Source organism: Kogia breviceps, chromosome 3, assembly GCF_026419965.1.
Source record: "Kogia breviceps isolate mKogBre1 chromosome 3, mKogBre1 haplotype 1, whole genome shotgun sequence".
Classification (NCBI taxonomy): domain Eukaryota; kingdom Metazoa; phylum Chordata; class Mammalia; order Artiodactyla; family Physeteridae; genus Kogia; species Kogia breviceps.
In genome coordinates this window covers 169,715,282-169,735,659 of record NC_081312.1, presented here as the reverse complement: position 1 = coordinate 169,735,659, position 20,378 = coordinate 169,715,282, and the positions used below count along the sequence as shown (strand labels likewise).

General features: G+C 35.1%; 2 protein-coding genes across 12 annotated transcripts in view; one reads left to right on the top strand and one right to left on the bottom strand.

The window, feature by feature from the left end:
* Positions 1 to 1,425, top strand: part of PDSS1 (decaprenyl diphosphate synthase subunit 1) — a 55,680-nt gene extending 54,255 nt beyond the window's left edge. For 2 of the 3 annotated variants that reach the window (XR_010839889.1, XM_067030300.1), the window contains exon 11: positions 258 to 1,425. Coding sequence is in view for 2 of the 3 variants with exons in the window: in XM_067030300.1 (XP_066886401.1) it covers positions 258 to 398 (141 nt within the window). In the remaining variant the exon portion in view is untranslated. The remainder of the gene's footprint in view (positions 1 to 257) is intronic. The other variant, XM_067030301.1, reaches the window with a different exon arrangement.
* Positions 984 to 20,378, bottom strand: part of ABI1 (abl interactor 1) — a 96,947-nt gene continuing 77,552 nt past the window's right edge. For 3 of the 9 annotated variants that reach the window (XM_059056698.2, XM_067030295.1, XM_059056695.2), the window contains 5 exons: positions 18,198 to 18,298; positions 12,748 to 12,924; positions 9,400 to 9,486; positions 5,518 to 5,703; positions 984 to 2,659 (listed from right to left, as the gene is read on the bottom strand). In XM_059056698.2, coding sequence (XP_058912681.1) covers positions 2,484 to 2,659; positions 5,518 to 5,703; positions 9,400 to 9,486; positions 12,748 to 12,924; positions 18,198 to 18,298 — 727 coding nt within the window. In that variant the 3' untranslated portion in view covers positions 984 to 2,483. The remainder of the gene's footprint in view (positions 2,660 to 5,517; positions 5,704 to 9,399; positions 9,487 to 12,747; positions 12,925 to 18,197; positions 18,299 to 20,378) is intronic. The other 6 variants (XM_059056699.2, XM_059056696.2, XM_059056702.2 and 3 more) reach the window with 3 other exon arrangements.

The following is a 20,378-nucleotide window of genomic DNA, read 5'->3' as shown; positions in this document are numbered from 1 at the left end:
GGGGAAACAGCAGGTTACTTGATATTAATGAGTTCACTGCTTGGCATGCTAATAGAATAAAAACGTGTTTCAGTCTGAGAAAGGGGCCCAAAGGAAGTGGGTGGAGGAAGCTCTGTGAGTTGGAGAGAGAACATTTGAAACACGGTTCGGCTCTTCGCTAACCGGATCTCAAAAGTATGTTTTAATTCATATAGCAGGAATTTCAGAGCTGATCCCAGTGGTGACATGCATCTGTTCTGTTGTATTTTGTCCCGTAGAGCGATGGTGTGCAGCAGACAACCTACCTCGCGCAGCGGTACTGCCGTGAAGCAGTGAGAGAGATCAGTAAACTTCGACCATCCCCAGAAAGAGACGCCCTCATACAACTTTCGGAAATTGTGCTCACAAGAGATAAGTGACAACTCTTTCTGTTATTTCTGGCAGCTATTTTACCAGACTGTGCCTAAAGAATTTTTGTGAAGTATACTTTGCTTCATGTGCAGATAACCAAAAAATCATTTTAAAAAATCATTTCCACCTTATTAATGGGACTTTTTTTTATTGGCAAAGTTTTTCAGAAAACTTTTTAAATGTAATTAAACCATCTGAATCTGTCATTCTAGTCTGTAAACTCTAATCGCGGTACTTGATGGTTATATGTGGTATTGTTTACACGGTTAATATCCACATGTAAAGCCATTACACAAATAAATAATCAATGTTAAAATTCAAATGGTTTATCTTGTTTCACCTAGGAGTAAAGATCATAAAACTGTGAAGTCTACATTTCAATCCACATTAGTTAGATTTTAACAGTATCCAAAATTTCATATAGGAGAATGGTTTATTATAAAAGACTGTACATAAAATTTAGACAACAGGTTATATACAAAATTAAGAGAACAGTCCACTCTAAAAAATGAAGAAGGTAACTGATCAATAGTGATACTGAAATCATGTTTAAAATTAACAAAGGCAAAATGCGTATGCAACAGTCACATTGATTTGGTAACAATAATGGTCTTTAATTTTCAGAAATAAACGTTTTGCACTAGTCCTACCATTTACTATGCTGTTTATCTGTAATGCCCAGTACATAACTGTAATTTGAAATCCAAACAGATCCTCAATACACAGAAACCCACAACTGAGTGCTCTACTTTAATATCCTAGGCAATAGAGAATTAATACACACGATAAGAAGAGAAAACATCCCTCTAACCCTCCCTTAATTTCAGGGGAGACACACAAAGTGCACGTGTTGCATTTCAGTTATGTCAAAAGACAATACAAATCTGTTGGTCAGGTATATCCCTGTTCAATGATTAATACATGGTGCACCTTTTTTCCCCCAATTATTTTATTTTTAAAATATTTTTATGTTGCTAGTGCCAGGTAATGGGTTAAATAGTGCATATTCAAAAATCAATCGCATCCACTTCTACCAAAAAAATATGTAAAAGATAATTATCATTTCCTTTCATTGAACCAGTATATCACAGTCCACTGGAAAACCAAAGGACTGATAGAGCAATCCTTAAGAATTTTACCTACAGCATGTGCACTTCAACACATTTTCCTAGCTTTGAAAAAGTTACTTTAGAAAAGGAATTCAGTAGACTGACTTGTAAATAACCATCTCAGATTTTAAATTCTACAAAAATCAGCTACTGCTGTTGGGATAGGTTGAGATAAGGCTAAAATTTTTTTTCCAAGTTAATATATTGAGAAAATAGAACCATAATTCTGCCATAAATCAGTATCTTTTATTTTATTTATTTTTTTAAAGCAAACCAGTGAAGGAAAGGACAAAAACCTTTGGTTCACTTATGTATTTATGAATGGAAAAAATTTATAATGCAAATTCACTCATTAAAAAACTTCAGTACAAATGACAAGACTACAGGTAACCCAGCTGTCTGTTTCACATGGAGATCTTAGAGACTCAATTCATTTCGAGAGACCTAAGTACGAGTACTCCAAGTAAAAGTATTACACAAATTGGAAGCATCTTGGATTTTGTTAAGTATATTTCAACACATAAATTTGTATGCATGCTTTAAACAAACAGTATATTTCAAGAATGAGAGAGTCTAAACAAAAAGTGTGACCAGCACCAGCATTTAAGTTTTCTGATTTTAATATTAGTCTGACAGAGCGTTTAGTAACCATGCTGCACCGAAACATGTAATGGCACAATCTGAACCATGATTCGTGAAATATTATACCCCACACCCCCAGAATATTTAGGCTGGTCATGAAGTTAACAATGTGTAAGTAAGTATATAAGCACAATCAGTGACAGACAGCCTCTTGTAGAGATTGCTGTTTAGCAATAAATACACCAACTGCCGCAGAGATTTATGCTTACAGGTAGACATTCAATTATACCAATAAAACAGCATGTCCTGAACATATGGGCACATTTTAAGACAATCCTGTTAACCGTAATAGTCCCACAGTATGACTGAGTGATAATAAGAACCTACTTTAAAAGCAAAAATTTAATCAGTATAGTGCATGATCGATTCAACATAATTCCCAGGGAACAGACCAGTCACTCGATTGCAGACTCCTTCATACCAGCCATCATCGTTCTTCTTTATTACATAGATGATTGCACCTTCCATAAATGACAGCTCATCATCCTTGTCTTTTGTATAATCATATATTGCTACAACTATGGAGAAAAGAGTTGAAATATCATGTTAGTGCACTATATCCAACATGTAACCGAATTTTAAAATGTAATGCCAGGGCTTCCCTGGTGGCGCAGTGGTTGAGAGCCCGCCTGCCGGTGCAGGGGACGCGGGTTCGTGCCCCGGTCCGGGAAGATCCCACATGCCGCGGAGCGGCTGGGCCCGTGAGCCATGGCCGCTGAGCCTGCGCGTCCGGAGCCTGTGCTCCGCAACGGAAGAGGCCACAACAGTTAGAGGCCCGCGTACCGCAAAAAAAATAAAAAATAAAAATAAAATGTAATGCCAATTAATAGTATAGCCAACCCAACTATTTTAATGAAAAGCCTTAACTCTTAAATCTATATATCCAGGTAGGTCAAGTAGCCAACCATGGCAACTAAATCACTAGCTTGATCTTCCGGCCAAATTGACAACTAACTAGATTAGAGAAGTCAAGAGTTTCTACCAACCTATTTAGGAAAGATCTCTGAATTTTAGGATTTATTAGATGTTTCAATTCATTCGTTCAAATATCTACTAAGTGCCAACCACATGCAAAGCACCATTTTTCAAAATAACTAGTGAGCAAAGCTGCGTAGCCAATCAGTAAACCAGGTAACCATCTAATTTAAAAATACACATATACTGGGAGGTAAACCTCATCCTGCTCATCGCAGGAGAATATTCATGTAGTTTATGGGGCTATACCTAGATTTAAGTATACATATACATATGCACACAAACACACACACACACACACACCCCTTGAAGGTCAACAAGAACTTCTATTTTTAACAGGGAAACAGGTGAGTAAAGACTCATTAAGACTTAGAGAACCATTTTGCAATTCTGTAATATTGCTGAGTTCAAAATATCCACTTCCTTTGCAAACAGTGTTGTGGAAAGGAAAGGCACCAACCAACCACCAGCTTTCCAAACTATTGGTTTATGAATTTAATTATTCCTTCCTCTGTCTTTACAACATAATTCTGAAATATGTAATTTTCTAGTATATGTGAAATAGTATGTCATACAAATTTTTTTCATTAACTTACCTCATGTAGTGTTTTTCTTAAAAGAGAGTTTTTTAAGACATTTAAGACCTTCTGGAACTCATTTTTTCCTTAAGAAAGGTGGCTTTGCCCCATAATTATCCTGAACCAGTGAATTATAACAAGGAAGAAACATGAAGTACTGATCCACAGCATCATTTGATAAACTAAAACAGGCAATCTTTTTTTCCCTTTACAAAACAGTATATGAAGTAAACTCAGCAAGTCCATTCTCCATTTTAATCCTGTAGCAGGATCACAGTATTGTGACCACAATTTCACTTAACATACCAGTTTCAAAAACACCAAAACATACAGAATAAATAACGTTAAATTATTATCCTGGTATTTTGGCTAAATAACCACCCAAGAAAACCGAGTGACTGCTAGAGATAAGCATTTCCTTTGTATTCAGAGTCACATTTTGAGTGGTACAGGTGACTTTTAAATTGACCATGACAACACCCGATGCCCTCAAAGTCAGTCAGCAAAATAAAAATATTATTTCCTTGGGTTCTTAGTTTTCCTTGTACGAAGAGCCGATAAAAACAGTGTCAAATGAATTGTTTCTCTTTTCCAAATCCCCTCTGCAAATGAAGCTCAGTCCCACCTAACTTCTCCTCCCCCACTGCATATGTTCTCGCATTTCAGAACTCTCACCGCTGAGTATTTAACCATCCAATGTCCAGTCTACTCTCCAGGACCCTAACTCCACATAAAGATCTAAACTCTCCCTTCTGTATGTACTTACCATACATAGGGTTCTTTGGAAACAGAAATCTAATATTCTTATCTACATCTATCTACACGATAAAAATTTGAAAATAGCTGTCTAGTCCCTCTGAAATCATCTTTTCCTCAACTTAGAAACGGTGCTTTCAGCTGTTTCTTTTTATAGATGCACTTTCTAGATATTTCAGCCTCCTGAATATCCTCCTCTGAAGGCATTCTTGTTTACAAGATCCTGAAACATGGTACTCAGAATTAAACATAATACTGGTCTAATATAAATGAATATTATCAGATTTGTACCTATTAGGTTGGAGTTCAGCTAATGTACCCTAAGACTCTGACTTCTGGAACAGTCATGTCATACTGCTGGGTTCACATATTCCACTGAACTCCTATTAAGCCAGGTTTTAGTCATCTTGTGATTTACAAAGGTGACTACTGAAGGCTGGGACTCGAACCCTACTAAATACCAACTCTCTGGTTTAGACCAGGAGTCCATGGCCAAATCCAAGCCGGTGCCTCTGTTTGTCCGTGAAATTTTGCCGGGGCACAGACAGCGGTGCCCATTCACTTGTGTGCCGTCTACGACTGCTTTTTCCTTTTTTTTTTTTTTTTTTTTGGCCGCACCGCGTGGCTTATGGGACCTCAGTTCCCAAACCAGGGACTGAACGGGGCCCTGAGCAGTGAAAGCGCCGAGTCCTGACCACTGGGCCGCCGGGCAAGTCCCCACAACAGCTTCTGTACTACAACAGTGGGGTTGAGTAGTTGTGACAAGACTGAATGGCTGGCAAGTTTAACTATTTCATTTTGCAATATATACAACTATCAAATCCCTCTGCTGTACACCTGAAACTAACCACCACCACCACATTGTAAATCAACTACTATACTCTAATTAAAAAATAAAGAGAAAATAAAGAATCCTCACTTCACATTGGGAATGTATGAGAACTAAATCATCTCGGCTGGGAAAGCTATTCTCAAGGTGGAGAAACACTGGACTCATTCTTTATGGCTCTAAAATACTATAATTAGCTCTTTCCCTTTACAGCAGTTCAACGATGACTGTACCCTACCTTTCTCGATGTAATTTTTGGGGGCCCAAGCAGGATCCCCATCTGCATATGGATCATTATACTGGACTACCGCGGCCTCCTCATCTTCATAGTCCACTGGTGGCGGCGGTGGCGGAGGTGGAGAGTCGTCAAACATGGGAATGTCATCTGGTGGAGGAGGAGGTGGTGGGGTCGGACTATCAGCAACTAAAACATCCAGATACTGAATTTGAATCAGAAATCAGACTAGACAGAAATTCGTAAGTTAACAGAATTGAAGAAAGCTCTAATTCGTATACAGCATGCACTATAATAAAACATGCAATGATTAGAAATAAAAGCTTGGTGTGTTAAAGCTTCTACGACTTTTAAGAATAATTTTGCAATAATAAATGAGCTAAAAAATTAAGGGTATTAGGGAGTTCTACAAATTAATGAATGCAGAGGTTAGGAGACAATCTGTCTGTTTATAAGACTACAGGAATAAAGAAGTTCCCTTATTCCAAGGCTCAGATCAGAACGAATGTCACTCTTTAGTTAGCATATCTCCTTAAATAAGCCTTACATCACATTTGTCATTTGGACTATAGTAAACGTTATGAATAACATTAATGGTTTGATAATCATTTATTGTGCACATTCATGTGCCTGATTTTGGCTGTTACCTTTAGTTCCACAGAAATAAGTCTCCAGTGGGTGGATACGTGTTTATTTTTTGGTTTTTTTGGAGGAAGAAAAAAAAAAGCTGGTGGTATTAGGGCTGCTTCTATGTGTACGTTTTTCTATTATTTTATTTAAATTTTAACAAGGGAAAATAAATTTCAAATTAAATAATTCCAAGCTAGTAAAAAGATCTCACTGAATATTTTCAAAAATGTTTGTATTCATAATCACCTTTTTTTTTTTAAAGATAATCAACTTCTTAAATATAGAAAGGAAGCTAAGATTTTTACATTATTGCTAGTAAAACTAATAATGGGACGAGGGAAAGACTAGATCCTAAAGATCTGATTTTCTAAGAATACATCCACAATAAAGATTTTAAAAATAAAGTACTGCAGGAAGATGTTTAAAAAAAGAAAAAAATAAACGAACTCAAATCATGCAAAACAATAAAAACGACTCATACCTCAAATTCTAGATGGTTGTGGAATGTGTATGTGTGTGATTTAAATAATCAAAGGTGTAAACAGTGAAAGGGGAAAATGTCAGGCTAGAACTGTGTTCAATGAACTATATGATACCAGGTAACAAATGCTCCCAATATTAAGGAATTCAGAGCTGGAGCACAACTAATTCTTAAGTTTCTGATTGACAAATTTCTTTAAAAGTTAAAGACATATGAAAATGCTCTGATATAAATTGATACATTAATTATATAATATCTGCAGTGGAGAAATTCAGAATACCAACATACTAATTCAAATGCCAATTTCTGGGGCTATTTATGTGATCAAAGAAAATGGTCATCATCTACTTGTAATATAGTCTTAAAGTTTTCTACACCCTATTTGGAATAATGCGCTGAGAATATAACCAAGGAATCCAGATTTAAAACATAAGCAGATACTAGCCCTACTTGATAACCAGTTTAATTCTGTGATTTCTAGTTGATCCTGTTGGGGGATGAAAAAGACTACGAGGAAACAAATCCCGCGTGCTGATGCGCATTCGGATGGCGCTCAAACAGGTGACAACTGATTTTTCCTCCAAATGCTAGGATTCATTTTGTTTCTGCCCATCCCTTCTCCATAAAACTTGCAAATATTATTGAGAAGAAAATGCCTGTGAATCCATCCTGACATTAAAGAGCCATAGCTCATATCCTTAATATGGCTTAATGTATAAATTATATATGTTTGCCTGAATTCTTAAAGTACATTTACTCTTGATTTATACATAAATTTACTAGTTTACTATGCCCAACTGCTGTTAATCTACACTGGCTTATCTTCAAATTACATACACTGGGGCAAGAGTCCGGTCAGTCTAATTCTCTGTGTATAATACTCTGTCTAGCACCATGCGTGATTGTTCAAACGCTTTCAGCTGTTAATCATAAACAGATGTAAACACACTGCTTTTTTTAGAGGCTCATGTCTTAAACCGAAACACATTTATTAATAGGTTAACTGCTATGTGCATTCATTATCACCAATTTGAGTGCCATAAGAAAGTGAACGTTTATGAGAAGAACGAACACAGAAAATCTGTAATTCATAAAACATTTAAGATATTGATACGTAATTTATCAACAATCTTCCTAACATGCTTTCAAAGAAAACAGATGCCAAATAAAGTCAGGCATTCTGCAGCACAAAGAGAATTACTGACTAAAGTTCGTGTGTTTGGGAAAAAGAACTAAGTACCGTGGGCCTCTTTAGCAAGACCATGCATGTACGTTAACACTGAATTTCTATAAAAAGGGGGTTATGACCCAAAACCTAATCAATGAGCTTTGGACTCACTAAATGGATGTTTATTATGGCTATTTAAAAATATGTCTTAAAAATTCTTGGCTCTAAGGCACTTCAAACGTTGAACTGGCTTAGTTTTTAAACTCTTGCAGACTTAATTTTTAAACTTGGAGCATTATGGACCAGCGATTTACCTTTGTTCACTTATATTTAACAGGAAGATTCACTTATTTTTACATGTTAAAACACATTAGAGTTTCCAGCCAAATGTAAACGATAAGGTTGGTTTATGCTCAAAAGTTTCAACATTCTGAAACTGTTTTAAAAGCCCATTAAATCACCAATTTCTTAAAGGTAGGGACTTTGTCTTAGACTATGTGTATTCCTCCCAGAGCCTAGGACATAACACTGAATAAACAAATACCTGACTGGACTAAGGGAGGAGATGTGGAGAATAACGCAGCAAAAGCTGCACAGTGGAATCTGCCACAGTGTTTTCTCCTGGAGGGTGGGCTGGTCATGTGAGTTACACATTTGTTCAAACCATTCTGAGATTTATTTGCATGGTGATGATCCCAAAGGAAGTGAATTAGGACTGGACCACCTTACCATCTTAATCTTAACAGCTATTTTGGCATAATACAATTCAGTAACGGGTATTTTTCATTTTGCCAGATAGCTCACTATGATCATGTAGTTAGAATTATATATCTCCCAGACCGTCAGAGTACTCAGGTAGTAATATAAAAACTACTCTATCCCAATTAAATCCATATATTCAAAGGAATTTCCAAAAGTCATTAAACCTGACCTTCAGAGAAGACCTAAAAAAGCTGACAGATTTGCATGTTCACAAATCATCTTCATGGGCCCGCACACAGCCAAAACACGAAGAGGACTCTACACTGATTATCACTCTTAACGGAGAGCATGGATGTAATTTATTCTTGCAGATTCATTTTTATCCTAACAACAAATCTTTATATAGGTTCGAAACGATTTACGTGTCAAAATCTGAGGCTACAAAGTTTTCTCCAAAAATGTTTTGTAGCCAAAGGAGGAAAATAAAAACAACAAAAAACACCCATCCCAACTGCATGACAAATTGAATCTCACAGTGTAACTATCTATACATCTTGATGAGAACTCAATTCCCCTAATAACTACTGAAAGCTAGTCGTTTCCGCACATTTGAATTTTTGGGTTTAATTACTCTTTCCTTAAGAATCTGCAAAGATCAGATTTCATGTTTTAGAGCATGTAAATACATAAGAAAACTGCAGTTTTGAAAGTCATCTGAGTCAGTAATCATGCACACAGAGGAAAAACTGAAGATCGTGCTCTTCAGTTTCAATAACATATCTGCACCTCTTTTCAAGATAAGATTAGCTTCTCAATAAAAGTAAGGAAAATGATGACTCATCAGCCATGCATGCTATAAGGAGACAGCCTCTACTCTTGGATAGCTCAGTTTTTCCAAACTTACTGTTTTCCTGCACCCTGGCCACGAAGCCTGTGAGAGGTATCTGTGGAGTCAACTGAGGCATAGGGGGAGGGGGTGGAGCAATAGAAACTGGCAGCAACAACACAGAATGGGGGGAGTAAAACAGATAAAGGAAAGAAAAGGAAACAAACAAAAAGCAGAAGTCAGTTACAAAGACCACAAACATAAGTATGCAAAGAACAGTCTGCAAATGAAACAAAACAAAACAAAAAACAAAACAAAAACCTGCAGAACTTTCTTCAAGTTCATTTCCCAGGAGCAAAAACCTAAAGCTGAGTTGTGTGTAGCCAGCTGGTTAATTTTATTAAAAAACAAATACATTTGCTTTAATCCTAATGTTATATTGTTTGGGTAAGATTTAAATTTACCATCACCCTCACTTTCACGCAATGAAATTTTTGAATTCTAAGTAAAGACTTTAAAAAAACAGGTAACAGTGAAATACCAATAAAGGTTTCCAGGATGTTGTGTCTTCGCCTTATCTCTCTAACCTAACAGGTATGTCTGGCTTTAGGGTAATGTTGTAAATAAGAACCTAAATAAACAAAACGAATATGTTACAGGATAGCTGTTTATTCCATGTATAAATAAATGCATTAATTACAGGTCTCCTTTAAAAACAATTATTATATATCTAAATTTACACACAGCTCTCTAGGAAAAACCCTTGTTTGTAAAACAAGGTTATTATTACTTTTTAAATTGACAGTTTTATTTTTAAAGATATCACTCTTAAATTTACCAGGGCGTAAGAGTGCTCCATATACCGTGGTAATTGTTCACTGAATTTCATGGGATATTTCAAGTGACCTTCTTCCTTTCATCACTACTCTGAAAAAGGAACCCTAATCTAACAATAAGGTAAAATATGCAATTATTTGCATTAAAGTAATTTCTAAAGAATCACTGGGTAGCTGGAAACATATTCCATCTTCTTCTTTCTGGAGAACACATAATTTATAGGAAACTGACAGCAAATGCTCATGTAGACAGCAAATGTATTAAAAATTAAAACTATCTAAAAGTAAATATTCATATATTTACCACCCTGTCTTATTTTAACAAGACGGTAATGGCCAAAGATTGCTTAGAAAAAGTCAATAGGACTGAATCACAAAATTCAGTTTACTGGTAGTCACCAAGAAGTGACACTAAACTGACAGGGAAAAACAACTGATTGGCTCCCAAGGATCATTTAATTGAAAGATTGTTTCAATTAATCCAATCTACAAATTCTGTTTGGTAAGCATAAAAATATGAAAGATGTTCAGTGTACAAATAAGCAACAACTTAAAGCAGTATATGTGCATTAGTATTCATTGTATGGCTAAATATAACATTCAGTTCACTATGAAATTAGTCCTGGTTCATTCTGTTACTCTGTATATAGAAGTATACACAAGTATGCATATACTGGAACAAGTGTGTGTGTGTGTGTGTGTGTATACATGCATGTATAAATATATATATACACACACACACTTGTTCCAGTATATACATATATATACTTTTAATAAATAAAACATTATAGCTTTTTAACTTAAAAAAAAAAACAAAAAACTCCCCAAAACCTAGAAACAACCCTTAGTAACGAACCATGCTGGTTAGTACATAAAGAAAAAGAGGCCATGTTGTGACAATACTAATCATTATCACCACATTTAGACAGAAGGGGAATATGCACATCAAAACACTAAAAACATTTACATACTACTACTACTACAACACCAACAATAACTCAGGTTGAAGGATAATTAATTTGACAACACACAGTAATATATTTAAAATTTGAGGCCAAATTTGCTTTATGATGTCCAAAAATAGACATTCAGTAATGAAAATGTCTTGTTTGAGGATAAGAAACCCACCCAAGTACTGTTAAAACAGAACTACACAAACATGTATCAGGTGAAGAGTCACCAGAAACCCTATTTGTGGAGTAAACTAAGCGATGAAAAGAAAAATAATGAACACAAAGATCTAAAAATGCAGAATATGAAAAAAAATTAAAAGTTCATGAAACTAGTGAGACTAATAATCAGATTAACTGTGGAATTCTCAGCCGCCAGCTACTACTTTTCATTACCAAAAGGAGACCAGGGGAAATGTGAGGTAAAATTCTAACTGGTAAAGTTTCTTAGTAGCTTGGATGAAAATTTTAGTCTGGAAAAGGGTTGTTTAAATTTTGGGATTATCTGTGAGTTGTGATATTTCTGCTAAAGTGGTTTTCAATTTTTAGGAGTTTTTTTTGCTTATAACACAATAGTCTTTAAAGTTTAATTTAACCAAAAAAATAAATGACAGAACTTTCTCCTCAGCTCTACTTTAAAACACTTGTTCAAAACATGCATCATGAATAAAACGAACTTAAAACCAACTTTCTATGTAAATATGGAGTATTCAGTGTTTTTTAGGTAAAATAATATAACATAACATGCAGCCTACAAAAACCACATGGCAAAGTGTTTCAGCCTATGCCTGGTGATCACCGCTTCAAGCCAGTAACAAATACTGAACTGGCTCATTTCAGATTTCTCCTGGTTGGATTGAGCAGCTTGATGTGGAAAGTGAAATTAATGAGTACCCTAAGCAACTTGAACTTTCTCACATTTTATGCCCAAGCTAGTTTCTAATCTTACCAGCCTTTAAACACTGATTGCAGTTAGTGTTGAGATGTGCAATTTGAGGTGAACAGAAAGAAATCAAAAGAAAGTCCTCCCCACTGTTACAATTATTAGAGACGGAATAAGCAGGCATCACAAATGGTTTTTAATGGTTTGGAACAGTATAGGTTAACAAGTTTAAAAGTGATAGCCAGCAATTTCGTTATATTATTGTAAAGAAAAACTGTCACAATGTTTTTAAGTTTACTGTTATTGAACTTTATCAAACATGCCAATAAAAATAAAGTCAGCTTAATTTCAGTGTTTTTCTTCTCTAGTTTTACTTACAGTAGTAAGAATTTCATCAGTTAAATTTTAGTATACGAGTATACTCAGTAAGCCAGAAGGTTTTTGAAAGGGATAAGCAATTATTCTTAAAATGATATGCTTCAAGGTCTAACTTTTTTTTTTTTGGGCCGCACCATGCAGCATGCAGGATCTTAGTTCCCCAACCAGGGCTCAAACCCGCACCCCCTGCAGTGGAAGTGCGGAGTCCTAACCACTGGACCGCCAGGGAAGTCCCCAAGGTCTAACTTCTTAAAACAAAAATAAACATGAAATAGCACGGTTTCAATTGTTGTCTATCACTGGCAAGAATAACAATGTCAAATAATTTCCTCCAAAAGGAGCTCCACTGCTGCCGTACACCTGCAAAGCACAAGCTTACTTGAATTCTGAGAATAAAGTGGACCTCCGTTAACATGAGGCTGAGCAGAAAACTGAGCGGTCACAGAGGGAGCCCGTCTGTATCCACCAGAAGATGCCGACGAAGTGGTAGAGTTGTGGCGAGAAATCTGCCTGGTCATTGTGCCATACTGGGAACCAGGAGCTGAGCCCGGGGCTGCTGAAAAGCATTAGTCAAAGGCAACCAACAAAGAACTTGAGCATTGCACGTCACCTCTGCTGGCAGCACAAAGAGAAGGAGACTATCAGCAAGAAATGTTTATTACTTTTTAAAGCCCACAGCACAAAATAAAGAGAAAAGTAAAGATAAAACACAAACAGCTCTATCTCTGAAGTTACAAAAAGAAGGAAAAACAGATACTGTGTGGAAAGTGCAAAAGTAAATAAGTAATATTCTTAAGCCTTTTAATTTAGCATAATACCAAATGGTATTTTGCTAATGTGTAAATTTTTTTCTGTAACATTTTAGAACATACAGCTTTTATATGTCAACTGTGTCTCTCCAACAAAATAAGTACCAAATGATAGTTTGAGGTGGAAAGCATCAGTTTTTAGATGTGAATGTCTTAAATATCTGGTTTACAAACTTCTCCTCCTTTCCATTGCCAAATCTTCAGAAGCACAGTATAAGAATCTATCCAGCCAAACCCGGCTTAAATTATAAAATGTAAACAGTTAGGCATATTTTCCACATGTACTACTATATTTATTTGAATGTTTAATGTATTAGCAGTTATTACCAATACATATTATAGTAGAATCATTTTTAAGAGAAGTACAATTTCTAGTTTCAAAGCACTTATATATAATGTCAGATTTGTTGTATAACTCCCAGCTTTTAAGAATTACACATTTTGCCCTATCACTTACATTTCTGTAACTGATAAAGCTGAAAAAAAATTTGGACTCTGTAAAACATGGACATTTTAAGGCAGCTTTGTGTAGAAAATCCATTATCTTTTTCCATATACTTGGAGGGCTTTTTTTCCCATAATTAAGCACTTTTTAAAAAAATTATCATGCATATCTAAGCTAATTAAACTAATTAAATTAATTAAACTAATTAAGTATCTAAACTTAAAGTATTAACAATACTTAAAATTTTATTCAATGTCATCTTTACCAACATTTCAGAAGTTTAAAATTTTAAAGGTTAAAAAGTTCAAAGCCTCTAAAGTTAACTATACCTTCCAAAGGTAACTTCAGGATTAACATTATCCTCCCAAACATCTAACCACGACTGAGTAAATAAAAAGACAACATCCTGGTTTCCTTTCATTCAGTCATCCAATTTAACCTCTCCTAGGTCATATAAATTATTAGAAAAAGAACATACAGCAGAGGTTGTTCATTAAAAGAAGTGCTAATATTCAACATTTTGGAGCTCCCAAGCCACAGGCAGTCACTAATTATTTAAATCATCCACATGCTCTATTTCTAAACAGAAACACACTTTAAATAAGAGTCTATTCAAATGCCTTCATGAATGAGTAACTCTGGACAGGTAAGTTTTCCAAAGAGCTAAGAAGTAACCCTTTAACCATTTTTAATAGAAATCTCAATAAAATGATTTCTATATTTCTTTTGACTTATATTAAAAATGTATAAAATCTAGGTTATTTGTCTTGGTGATTTAAAACCAAAATAAAGCTAGCTATTTAATAGTTGTTCCAAACTATGCCTATTTTAGAATTTATTTTAATATTTTATTAAAATAAAATTATGAAATACCAAAGGGTGTATGATTGATATATACATAATTATACATGCTATATATAATACATATACATATGGTTACATATACTAATATATATAATTATTTATAGTGGTTATATATAATTTGTTTACATAAATATTTATATTTTATATATATTACATATTTTAAGGAGAAATAAATACTCAGCTCCAACAACTAGAATATTACCAGTATCACTGAAGCTTCCTGTTTGCCCCTTCTGAACCCCAAACTCCAAAACATATGTGTTAAACATTCTCTCTCTTCACTATACAGTAAGTCCCCTACACACGAACCTTCAAGTTGCGAACTTTCAAAAGATGCAAACATGCACTCGCGTGTCCAATCACGTAGTTAGTTCACGTGTCTGGTGCACAATGTCACGTGCGTGCATCCTCTACAAGTGGTTGTGCTTTTGTGTACTTTACTGTACAGCACTGTATGGAGTACAGTAGTATGGTACCTTTATTTCAAGCCCAGGATGTCTGGAAGCAAGTGTAAAAGCAGCAGTGGTATAGCTGGTACTACTGTACTTTTCAAGGTACTGTACTGTAAAATTAAAAATGTTTTCTTTATTTTTGTGTGTTTGTTATGTATTATCTGTGTGAAAAGTGTTATAAACCTATTACAGTACAGTACTACATAGCCAATTGTGTTAGTTGATACCTAGGCGAACAAACTGGACTTAATGAATGCGCCCTCAGAGCGGAACTCGTTCATATGTAGGGGACTCGCTGTATAGAGTTTTTAAAAAATCATAGATAATTATAACCTTTAACAATACACATAGAGATCCTGCAAATTTATAAACTTTCATAATGGAATGATTATGTATTGATTATGTATTCTTGCTGTTTTCCTTTGATACTTTTAAGATTCATCCACGTTGATAAGTATATCAATATATCATTCATTTTTATTGCTTTATTTGCATATGAACATGCCACAATTATTTATCCATTCCTCTGTAGACATTTGGGTTGCATCCAGATTTTTGCTATTATTATTATACCGCTACTGTGAACATTCCTAAATATGGTTCTTAAGTCTCTTTGGAACAGTGGTTCGCAAACTTCAGCAGTGATCAGAATTTCACCTTGAGGGCTTGTTATAATACAGGCTGCTGGGCTGCAGTCTCAGAGTTTCTGAATGAGTAGGTCTGGAACAGGACCTGAGAGTTTGCATTCCTAACTAGTTCCCCCATGACGATGATGCTGTTGGTCTGTAAATCATACTCCAAAAGCCACTGCTCTAGTATAGTGGTTTTTAAACTTTATGGTCTTAGGATACACTCTAAAATTAGAGAACCTCCAAAAATTTTTGTTGAAGTGGGTTATACCATATTAGAAACTGATTACCATAATTAATTGATTAATTACCATATTAGAAATTAAAACTGATTTATCTTTAAAATACATAAATACACAAAAATACATAATCCATTAGCTGTCAAAAATGATGTCATCATATGTTATGTAGCCTCTGGAAAATTCCACTGTGTGCTTGTACCAGAATGAGAATAAAAAAGGCAAATAAGTCTTAGTATTATTATGGATATAGTTCTGACCACAAAAACTCCAAGAAAGGATTTTGGCAACCCCCAGGAGTTCCATAACCATGTTTTGAGAACCAGTACGCTAGGGCAAATATCTAGAAATGAAACTGATAAATCTAAGGTAGAAACCTGGTTCAACTTGACTGGGTAACAACAAATTATGTTCTAAAGTGACTGTATCAACAAATAAACTCCCGCCAGCAACGTACCTTTCTGTTACTGCACATCCTCATCAACATTTGATACTGGTGGACTTCTACATTTTTACCTATCTGGTAGCTATAAAATAGTATCTCGTAGTTTTTGTTTTCCTGATTATTAATTAGGTTGAGGGCATTTTTTTCCCACATGGACTTTCTGCCAACAATTTCTATTACTTGGGTCTTTTGTTTATTACTTCCTTTTCCCCTCTCCTCTGAGTACAAGTGCCAATGTTTTGAAAAGAAGTTGCTAGATGGCGTTATTTCACCTAAGCTCTCAATATTTGAAACAGCTCTTTATCCATTTCCACCCAAATGCTACTGTGCATTCTAGGCTGAATGGTTTTATACCAAGTCTATATTTGGAATTCCTTATATGCTCAATCCAGTCTCCCCCAACTTAGGAGCAATTTAAATGTATTTTATTGAACAAAATGCTTCATGGCATCCTCAGATGCCATAAATCCTGGGCTATATCAGAGTTTTCCAGCTGTGACCCACTGGAAAGCGTCAGAGTACCCCACACCGCACACCATTCTCTTTTTCATCTTCTTCTTGTCCCCCACCTTCACCCCACTCCTGTGACTGTGGTATATACCAGGGAGTTCCAAATCAAGTTTCACTTTAAAAAAATATTACATCACTATTAAAAAAACTTTTTTTGAACAATCACTGCTATAATATTTCTAGAAAAATCTAAACAGAACAAATGCAAACCATGTTAAATTGGTTATAAACTAGGCACAGAAGCATCTGACATCACAGAGAAGTTTCTGTGTAACTTCAGAGGCCTTTCACCAGAAGAAATCAGTGTAAATTAGATTTAATACTTTAAACTTGTATTATCACCTACAACCTAACAACTACAAAAGTGAGCCGTCTAACAGAGGAGTTTACTATGAACTCTGCACAGTAAGGTAAATCACTCCAGTGGTTATGCACTCTCACCTATCACAGTGTTCACAGGCAGAAGTGGTGGAAGAGGTGGTGCTGGTGGAGCTCCAGAAGGAGGAGGGACAGAAATGTTTTCTAATAAAATAGTTTATAATTCAGGTCAGAGTGCAATAAACAGAACTAATCATTCTGAAACAGTAAGGAAGTACATTTTGGAAATAAGAAAAAAAGAGAGAGATACCCATATGTAAAGCATGTTCGAATGAGTAAGAATTTTACTAGGTAAAAAGGCCATTGAGTTCACGCTTTCATTAACTATAAAATATGCCTGTTTTTATAAGTAGCTTTTTCTCATTTTCAACAACATCCTTGAGAAACTAAGTATTTTTCCCTAACAACTTTTGATTATCAAACTTACTCTTAAAGTGTGTATTTTTAACACCATTAAGTCTTCCTTTCACTTAATAAAAAATCAAGGGACCAATTTAATGCTCTGCTATGATTTCTTAAATTTTTGTATAATCTAAAAAGTAAAGGAGCTTCTCCTAGTTTAATTCCATTTTATATTTATGGCACTTTACTGAAATAGGTACTGAATACCATACATAAATGTAGTCAAGTCACAAAACCAGCTAACAGTGGAGTTGACATACTTACTAGCCTACAAGGCAACATCAAAGTTCAATGATGCATAATTCACATTAAAGACACTGATCTTTTGGTTGACATCAATAATATTGGTTTGCTCTTAAAATAATAAATATCATTCTTGACTTGTGCCCAAGGCAAGTATTTCTAAAGCAAAATGTCCAAAAAGTTATTTAATAAAGCTATTTAATACGCTTTTCTATAAGTAAGGAGAAACATCTGCAAAACTCTAAAGACCCTGTGAAAACCAATCAAAAATTGTTTTTAAATTTGCTTTCATTCTGGCAACAGTCACCTAAGTTTAATAAATAGTTTTATCTAATGTAATGAAATTATTTCAGACTTCCATAATAAAGCTCCTGACTACTACCACATATTAAATGGGTGAGTGTATGACACACCTGGTCCAATAGTGGGTGGTGAGGGTGTAGGCACGGCAATGGGAATGCCAATACTGCTGCTGCCACTGTTTTCTCGGCTTCCACTTCCTCCACTGCTTCCACTGCAAAGGAGAGAGAAAAATTATGAAAATAGCAATGCTAGAGACTTACTCAGAAAAAAAATCAACTCAAAGCCACTAAGTACTCCTTTTATGATGCACATGTGTGTGCTTGTATGTATACACACACATATATATAAAGAAAAATTTTAACTGTCCAATATAAATTTTAACCCTAATACTCTTCTTGTGTTTCACTCTATTTCTCCATCTACTGAAAAACCAATATAGTCACCTAGTACTCAGAACTCTAAGAGATCACTGAGACATGAATGACCAATATAATCTTATAGTACAATGAGTCAACAAGGATTTATTTAAAACCTCGTATAAACAGCAGTGAACAAACAAGACATGAATCACACTGTCATGGAGCTCTTCACTGAGACTGTGAAAACTGACCTTAACAAATAGTGTGATGGAAGCCACAAAAGAGGCTATGGAAGTTAATAAAAACGGTAACCAGTTTTAGTCTGAAATTAGTATGTAAACCTCCACTCATCTCAAAGAATGGCAATAAAACAGGGAAATGTTTGGAAAAAATGAACAAATGACAAAAAAAAGACACATAAGACAATAATGAAGTTTCAGCAAGGCACAGTCTAGAATGGTTGATACTACTAAACTCTAACCAATTACTTCTATGGACTTACTGTCCCTTTAGGTATACAATCTTGCACTGACCAGTTTTAGTAATGTATGTGTGCACATGTGCATTATGCAAATGTATATATTACACGTGTAGCCTTAAGCTCCATATTATACTTGTAAAAATCAACATCATCGGCTCAGGAGGCCCAGAAACCCAACAGGGCAATGATTTGCACTGCCTAGATAAGTTTTTTTTCTCCAAGATGAGCATTCTATAATATCACATTATCACATACTAATAGAAAGGGGAAAAAAGCTATTTATATAACAAAAATAGCTTTGATATGAAGGCTTCCCTCCTCCCAAGCTGGCCAATACTCTGCTTTCTGCCACCACCGTATCACAGACAGATGAATATTTTTGCACTTATGCGCTTCCACAATTATTGGCTTATGTGCCTTTTTCTAACATGGAGGTTGGCAAGTTATAGCCCACAGGCCAAACCTGGCCCATGGTCTGATTTTTACAACCTGTGAGCTAAGAACATTTTTTTTTACATTTTAATTAGTAGAAAAAAATCAAAAGAGGAATAATATTTTATGACACATTAAAATTATATTAAATTCAAATTTCAGTGCCATATATAAAGTTTTACTGGAACACAGCCATGCTCATTCACTTACGTGTTGCTGGTAGCTGCTCTCATGCTACAATGATAGAGCTGAGTAATTGCAGCAGAGACCATATGGACCACAAATCCTAAAGTACTGACAATCTGGCCCTTTAGAAAAAACTTTGTTGATCCCTGTTCTAACAGAACAAGCTCCTGAAAAAAAGAACTGTATCTCATAGGTATATCCCTGATATCTAATGAAGTAACTCTTAACAACGAACTAGCTGTTGAATACGATTAAACTATTACTACATCCACTATAAAGAACAACCATGCTTTGGTATAATAATTCAATAATAAACATATTTTAAAAAACCAATTTTGGTCCTCATTGAACTTACCCTGATTCAGTAACTGTAGATATCAATATGACAATTTATTTACTAACAGTAACAATAACAATTACATAGCATCTAAGAGCGTGATATATCCTGTGTAACTGAAGCCCGCAAAATGATTTTACCAAGCTGTGTCTCTAATAAAACCAACCTAAAAGTCAAGGTAAAGAGATTCCTTGCCCAAGTTATTGAGAGGTAAAAATCAAAGAATAAAACAAATTGAGCTATACGATAAATTTGTCTGGCTTTATAAACGTGTGCAAAAATAAAGTGGCTACTTTTGAGGGGAGGAAGCCAGAGGCAATAATTGGGAAAGGGCCTGAGGGGGATTTCTGGGTTGCGGTTATGTTCCATTTCCTGATCTGGGTGATGGTTACGTGACTATATTCAATTTGTATTAATACATCAAGTTGTTATACTTAATAAAGTATGTACTTTTCTGAATGTATGTTATGTTCCATAACCAAGTTTTTAAAAATCC